This window comes from Ruditapes philippinarum, unplaced genomic scaffold (assembly GCF_026571515.1).
Source record: "Ruditapes philippinarum isolate M1 unplaced genomic scaffold, ASM2657151v2 ctg9328_1_1_1_1, whole genome shotgun sequence".
Lineage (NCBI taxonomy): Eukaryota > Metazoa > Mollusca > Bivalvia > Venerida > Veneridae > Ruditapes > Ruditapes philippinarum.
The window spans coordinates 17392-25429 of record NW_026857955.1 but is presented as its reverse complement, the minus strand read 5'-3'; the positions used below and the strand labels follow the sequence as shown (position 1 = coordinate 25429).

The 8038-nt window shown below is 32.8% G+C and overlaps 1 protein-coding gene across 1 annotated transcript; it reads right to left on the bottom strand.

Moving 5' to 3' along the window:
- Positions 1–282: 282 nt before the first annotated feature.
- On the bottom strand, positions 283–822 carry LOC132751607 (uncharacterized). Its single transcript, XM_060741794.1, has one exon. The coding sequence runs from the start codon at positions 820–822 to the stop codon at positions 283–285; it is 540 nt and encodes a 179-aa protein (XP_060597777.1).
- Positions 823–8038: the final 7216 nt, after the last annotated feature.

The following is an 8038-nucleotide window of genomic DNA, read 5'->3' as shown; positions in this document are numbered from 1 at the left end:
TTCTAACAACTGAAATACCTTTTTTCAAATTGTCTTTAAACATAGATAACAACGCCTCCGCTACATCTTTTAGCATTTCGATGTTGATATTTTCGATAAAAATTATACTGATACATAACCTTCAATATCTACAATACTTTAAGAATTTGTCCACGCTTCAAACAAAAATATCACATCATTTTGTCAGTAATATCTACAAATCCTTGACATTCCTTTTTCACGTTCGTCAGTCCGGTTAACGTTCCACGCCAACACGTTTTCAAACCACCCCCTTCGTGGGTTCTAGCTTCGTTCATCGCGCTGCGCCTTTCGTTTACATATAAAAGTATCATATGAGATCCAAGCATTATGACCGTTCCGCTTCGCTTCCTTCATCTTTGGCACCAATTCTCGCCTCTTTGCAATAATTTCCTTGGGGAATTGTTCATGAACATAATATTTGGTTTTATCTAATGTTTTCCATTGTTTTCGAACTAATTCTCTTTCTTTGAATAGTGTAAATTTCGCAACGATTTTTTTTGTTCTTCCTGGTATTTTATTCCCCATCCGATGTACTCGCTCAAACGCCATTCTCTCCACCTGCTCTTTAGCTATCTTCATATTTTGCTCCAAAAATTCTTTTAATTTTTGCTCCGTATTTTCCAGCACCCCTGACGGGCTTTCGTCGATGTTCGCAAATACTAGGTTATTCCGCATTGACTGCGATTGTAAATAGACAATATCATCTTTTAGAGCATTATTCTCTCTTTGCATTGTAATTAGTTTATCATTCGTTAGGCCTACATTGAAATCGGAACTTTCTGCCTTTTCTTCAACAACCATGAATCTTTCTTCATTTTTTTATTTTGGTCTTGGATATTTGTCCACACTTTGTTTATTTCTTTTTCAAAATTATTTACTTTTTGCTCCAGAACATCTAGTTTATCTAACTTTTTTTCCATTTTACAAATTTTTTCATCTATCTTTTTCAAATAAATTAACAAATCTGCATTTGTGGGCGAACATGTTTCACCAATAGCATTTATATCATGTCCTGTATTAGTGGGTGGGGTATGCACTGTTGCCATATTTCCGTTAATTGACGATTTTTCATTTATCACACTGTGTTAATTAACCTATAGCTTTTTCATCATAATTCTGTCTTTTTCTTTATAGGTTTGACTTTTCAAAATGTTGTTATTTTTTTCTTTTAAATAAAATGTCAAAAAGAATTGGGAAACTTTTGTTAAATGATTCCCGTTTTGTTTAAAATTTTGATGTTGAAGCTATCTTTATTTGGACATTAATTGTTTGAATTAATTTTATGCAAAAATAATACTACTTAATTCCATTAATTACACATTTAAAAAGCCAAATTAAAAAGTTGTATTTCAAACTATCTGTACTTTTAATTTCTAATTTGAACTAAACAGATATCCGAGTAGAACCACGGACATTTTGTTAAAGAATAATAGTACCAAGCTATGCTAAAAAGGTATTACACTCAGATGGTATTGAAACTCAGCTTAAAGAAATTGTAGTAAAATCTAATGTTTTTTCAACACTATCCTTCCAAATGGTTTGTTCATGAATTGGTTGAATAAAACAATTGTCCTTTGCACGGAAGCTGTCTTAGCTGCTACTGCTACTGCTATTGCTACTACTACTACTATTAATTATAATAATCTATAGCTAAGTCCAAATAGTAAGATGTCACTGGTTGCGATGGACAGTCAACGATTGCTATGAAAGATAACTGTTGTTATGTAATTCCATTTTCACAACCTAAAGTCAACGTAACTCTGGAAGTCACTGGTTGCTATGAAAGTTATTAATTGCTATGAGAATTTAAGGTTGCTAAGGAAAAGCAATGGTTTGTTTGGAAGTCACAGGTCGCGATGCAAAATCAATAGTTGCTATGGAAGTCAATGGTGGATACACTGTTTGTAATGGAAAGTCAAACATTTCTATAAAAATCAATTGTTTCTAGGTAAAATGCATGCTATGGAAGCCGCTGGTTGCTATGGACAGTCAACGGCTGCTATGGAAAGTCAAAAGCTGATACTGAATGTATTTTATTGCTATGGAAATTACAGGTTGCTGTAAAAAATTAATGGTTGTTATGGGAGTCAATGTTTCAATGAAAGTCTGTGGTTGCTATGGAATTAACTGATTTCTATGGGAAAATGTTTGTTGTTATGGATTTAATACGTTCCTAAAGATAGTCAAAGCTTGTAAAATCAAAAATTGCTAGTAAGTGAGTGCAATAAATATTTTGCAGTTTCATGGTTTCATTGGAAAGTCATGGTTGCTTTGAAAGTGCCTGTATTCTAAAAATATCAATGGGTGATATAGAACGAAATAAATGCTATGAAATATAACAATGACTATATAAAGAAAATAGTTCCAATGGTTACAATGGAAAGCCAAAGGTTGCTAAGAAATCGATGGTTGCTATGAAAAGTCAATGGGTGCTATGGAATGTCAATGGCTGCTATGCTGTGAAAGTTACTTGTTGCTATGGAAAGTTAATGGTTGCTTTGGAAGCCAGTGTTTGCTATGGAAAGTAAATGGCTGTAAAGGATGTCATTGGCTGCTATAGAAGTTAAGGGTTGAAAGTATTAGAATATCAAAGGTTGCTTGGAAAGGTTGATAAACATTTTAGGAAAATCTATTCCCTTTTGGGTGTGGTAAATATAGAACCTGATTCCATAGTTTTAACTTGCGAGTATTCACAAGACAATAATTCACGCCAAATACATAAGCTTTAGTCTTGATGTTTTTACAGAAGTTGATTATTTTAGTTTTGTCTATAAAAACACATACGGGCATGTTTTTGAAGAAAAAAAAGATAAGGCCCCTTAGGGCTGGTTCATTTGAGACCTGCAAGTGCTATGATAAACTTAATAGGGGTCCACAAAATAATAATTCATGAAAATATCTAAATTTTAGCCCTATCATTTTTGAGAATTAGCGTTTCATTTTGGTTTAAATAAATACAAACAAAGAAAATCTACTCCACCACCTCAAACCAGGGAAATTTTGACCCCATGGCTATAATTTGTATCAACTTGTTAAAGGTACACTAGACAATGTTTCGTGCAAAATACCTAAGCTTTAGCCTTTGTGAATTTAAGTGATTTTTCAGTAATTTAAGTAATTAGAAGTAATTATTGCATACAAATATGTTTTAATAATGAATAATCCATGACCAATTTGGACGAGTCCAATTTTAATCAAACAGCCACAATTGAACAAACTTAGTAGATTTTCACTAGAGTATGTGTCATGACAAATATCTTGAATTAAACTATTGTATTAAGGGAAACTGTTAACCACATACATTTAAGGAAAATCTGTGACGCCCCCCCCACACACACACACAATCCCTCCTTTAGACAAACATTCACCCTAGGACTATAATTTGAACATACTTGGTAGAGGTAAACTAGACAATGTTTCATGCAAAATACCTAAGCTTTAGCCTTGATCAATTTAGAAAAGCTGACCTTATACTTATATGTATAAGAAGAAATGTATGACCCCGATCTGGGTCAGTTTAAACCCTAGGGCTGTAAGTTTAACAAACGTAAAAGAAGTTGTTAGGACAATTCTTCATGTGAAGCATCTTAAGACTTGAGACTTTTTTCTCTATACATAATTTTATGGATAGCTATGACCTATTGCCCCAACCCTCACGGACATGACCAATTAAGACCCCAAGTCTACACTGGTATAAACTTGGTAGAGATTCACTTCACAATGTGTCATGCAAATTAAGCCTTTATGGTTTTAGAGAGACTAGTTGAAAGGTAAAAACAAAATCTATTTGCATGTATATAATGTTTTTGATATTAAAAACATATATTTATTAAAATAAATCTCGCTATTTTAATGTAACAAAAATATAATTCTTACGAGGAAATGAGACAGGAAAAACAATCTTAATTCTTATATTTACCAAAATTTAAACAACATTTAAAATAGTAATAAAAGATTATATAGATAGTTAAAAAATAACCTGTGTTCAAAGCCTATGTTTAAAAGATATGTTTTACTAAGAAAAAACCCGTTTGCCTATTGATATTCATTAACTAAGGTCGTTAGTTTGGTATTGAAAGCTCTTTTAGAAGTCAACAAGAGACAGGTGAAGTGTTTTATGATATTGTTAAATGCATTTATTTTTACACATGAAAGACACAGGTATGTAAGTAATAACCTTTATTTGCAATGTTTTTATTACTACTTGTTCTATTGTAAGTTCACTAAAGGACCATGCTTTTTGTTATTATGATGATGATGATGATGATGATAATAATAACAATAATAATAATAATTAAAATAATAATAATCATAATAATAATAAAAATAATAATAATGATATAAAAGTAAACTACTGCTAGTAAAAATAAAAAAGCGTCAATCTACTGGACACTCAGAGCTCTTTTTCTTTGTGTTTCTCATCTTAAAATCCTTGCTATATAATTCACCCTGACTGGGCGTGGACTTTATGAAACCATCAATGTGCAGACCTTATGAAGCCGAGCCTACATTTTGATTTTTGCTGTTTTATGCTTTCTTTTGGTATTCTGTTTTATCTGTATTTTTAATCCTGGATTAAATTGTATAAAGCTATATATCTGATACAAAAAAAATATTGTTTGGATAAAAAAACAACTTCCAAAATGTTTGTATGGAATAAAAATGTAATTAATTGCTTTAAAGCGAGTGGCGCATGCACAAAGTTATTGCTAAACACATAAAACCCTACTTAAAATAGCAAAGTAATATTTTTGTTCCGAAACATTTTATTATGTTTACGTACATTTTTTCATGTGTATTTTATAACAGAGACATGTTACAACTTTTTCGGGAATCAGCCATATAAGAAAGGAACCGATATAATTTTCCTATTGATAAATTTTATAAAAATATTTCATAAGATATAGATTTATACCCTTTAATTACTTACTTAATTAATTAATTATACGAGAAATATAATTTTCCACGGTTGAGCGAAAGCGAATTAGAGGAAAATTATTTTCCATTGGTCGAATAAAGTATCCTATTGCATAGTTTTGTGCACGAAGTTTTCGTGCAAAAGGAATAGTAGGGTCATTTCGGGGTTTGGGGAACGTTTGGGACTGGGCATATAGCTTAAAAAACCCTTTTGAAAGTGGTAACTTGTATGTTTTTTGGAAATTTTCCCAGGAAGAAAAATTTGGACAAATTAAACCACTGGTTTGACTTGCAACCCAATAAGGACTTCATTTTTAAAAATTTCAACTACGCTTGTTTTGGTGAACTGCGTTCACAGAGGCAGGATTTTCAAACTTTAAGAGACGAAGTTCAAGGCAAGTCACGATCTTTATCTTCAGAAGTAGACAAATTAAAATCAGAGAAAGTTTTTTAACATGGAAATTTGAAGGACACAAGATTCAGTACGAACTTAATAGTAGTATTGACGAAAAAAGTTAAGCAGGCTAAGTGGGGAATACAAAACGGCAAATATCAGTATAGCTGTGAGCTTTTAGAAGAGGTTATAAGCTTAGTTAAAGAAACGCAAACAAGCACATCCGAATAGCTGACACAAGTACGGCAGGCTGGGACACGGTCAGAAATTATGTCAGCAATCCAGTTGCGAGTGATGAAGATGATGAAGCGAAAATCACCAGAGCTGAGAACAAGGCTCTTAAACGAAAGAAAGAGAAACAAGGCAGCAAATTTCCCGCCAATAAACGTTCTGCTTCTCCGAGGTATAACTCCCATGGATTTTGCTGTTCCAGTACGTAATAATCCCGGTTTCTACGGTTCATCATCGAGGATTGCTTCCGGAGGATTCGGTAGAGGGAGTCTTTTTCGCCCCTATCTCAGAGGACCACGTTTCATTAACGTTTCAGAGAACTATGGCTCGGCCGCTACAGGACCCTGTTTTCGCTTGTGGAGAATTCGGACATTTCCGACGAGACTGTCCTTTCACAGCCAATTCACTCGGGAACCAGTCAGCAGTCAAAAAATGAAGTTGTGTGTATAAAGATGAGTATCAATTTGATTATACTATGTTTACACATGACTTTCATGAGTATGAACAAGGTCAAAAATGATATAATAGTTAAAGGTAGACTGAGAAAAAATATTCAATTTTGGCGTGACATAGGCGCGTCTGATTTTATTTTAGACGTATTGAAATTTGGTTATAAAATTCCATTTTATTCAACACCTACTATTACTTTTTTGTAAAAATAATAAATCTGCTTTATCTGAACCAGAATTTGTTTCATGTGCCATTAAAAGATTTTGTTAGATAGATCTCTTATTGTACGTTGTTTCTAGTCCTCCACGAGTTGTTAATCCCTTTAACTGTATCTATACAGAATAGTGGTAAAAAGAGATTGATTTTAGATCTTCGTAATGTGAATAAACATTTATGGAAGCAAATCAGTGAAATTTGAAGATTTAAGGATAGCTTTATCGTAATTGCCCAAAAGGGTTCCTTTATGATTAAATTTGATATTACTAGTGCTTATCATTTTATTGAAATTTTCTTGAACCACACACTGAATTTTTTGGATTTTCTTGGGTTAAAGATGACGGTCAAGTGATTTTTTTTTAAGTTTCTTGTTTTACCGTTTGGGTTATCGAGTGCGTGTTACATTTTTACAAAAGTAACTAAACCTTTAATTGCAAAATGGAGAAGTGAAGGAAAATTGGTATTAACTTTTTTAGACGATGGTTTGGGTTGTGCGAGCGATTATAAAAAAGCATTGTTGCTTAGTAATGAGGTTAAAACAAGATCTGTTATTGTCAGGATTTATTCCGAATGCAAATAAATGTGTTTGGCTTCCAGCACAGGTTTTGCATTTTTTAGGGGCCATTTTGAATTCTAAAAGATGGAATTATAATGGTTTCCGAGGAAAGAATTAAATAAGACTAAGTTAACTGCTTCTCAGTTATTGCATGATTTTGAAGGTACACAGGCGTGTGCCAGTTAGGAAAGTAGCAAGTTCAGTAGGTCAGGTCATATCCATGACAATTGTTATAGGTCATGTGACACAGATAATGACCCGTTATTTGAGTATTGACATTTTACATTCTCTATCATGGGATTCTTACATTTGTCTTTCTCAGGAAAGTATTAAGCAAATTAAGTTTTGGATTGAACAGTTAGATAATGTAAATTCCCGGAACATTTTCCAGTCTCAGATTTGTTCAAGAGTAGTTTACAGTGATGTTTCATCACTAGGATTTTGCTGGTTATGAAGTAAATACTTTAAACGGTGTTTCCCATTGTCAATGGTCCCAGAAGAGAGTAAAAAATTCTCTACTTGGAGGGAACTGTTTGCAGTGTATTCTGTACTTCGATCACTTACGCATGTGTTAATGAATCAGCGTGTAAAATGGTTTTCAGATAATCAGGGTGTTTGTTTCAATAGTTACTAAAGGTTCCATGAACGAAGAATTACAAGAGATTTCTTTAGATATATTTAAATTAATGTCTATGTAAGTCTATTTCTCTTGAAATAGAGTGGATACCTCGTTCACTTAATGAAAAGCAGATTATCTGTCAAAAATTGTAGATAATGATGATTGGGGTATATATCACTAGAAATTCTTGTTTTAATTGAAAAACAATTTGGAAAAATGAGTATAGACTGGTTCGCTTCAGAAATATAATCATAAATTGCCGGCGTTTTTTATTCCAAGTTTTGGCATCCTAGTTCTCAAGGTGTAGATGCCTTTACAGTAAGTTGGGCTGGAGAATTTGGATTATTTGTTCCCCCTTTTTATCTTATTCACAGGGTTTTGAATAAGATGATTTTAGATCGGGCACAGGGAATATTAATTGTCCCTCTATGGAAATCAGCTCCGTTCTGGCCGTTATTATGCCAAAATGGTTGTTTCATTAACATAATTAAAGAATTTATTATGTTGCCTACGGAGGCTAAATATTACACGAAATGTAAGAATGGCCATGGAATTTTTGGAAATATCGATTTAAAATTCGGTATGTTGGCTTTACGTGTTAATTGTTAGGGGAATTTACTCTGACAGAGCCATA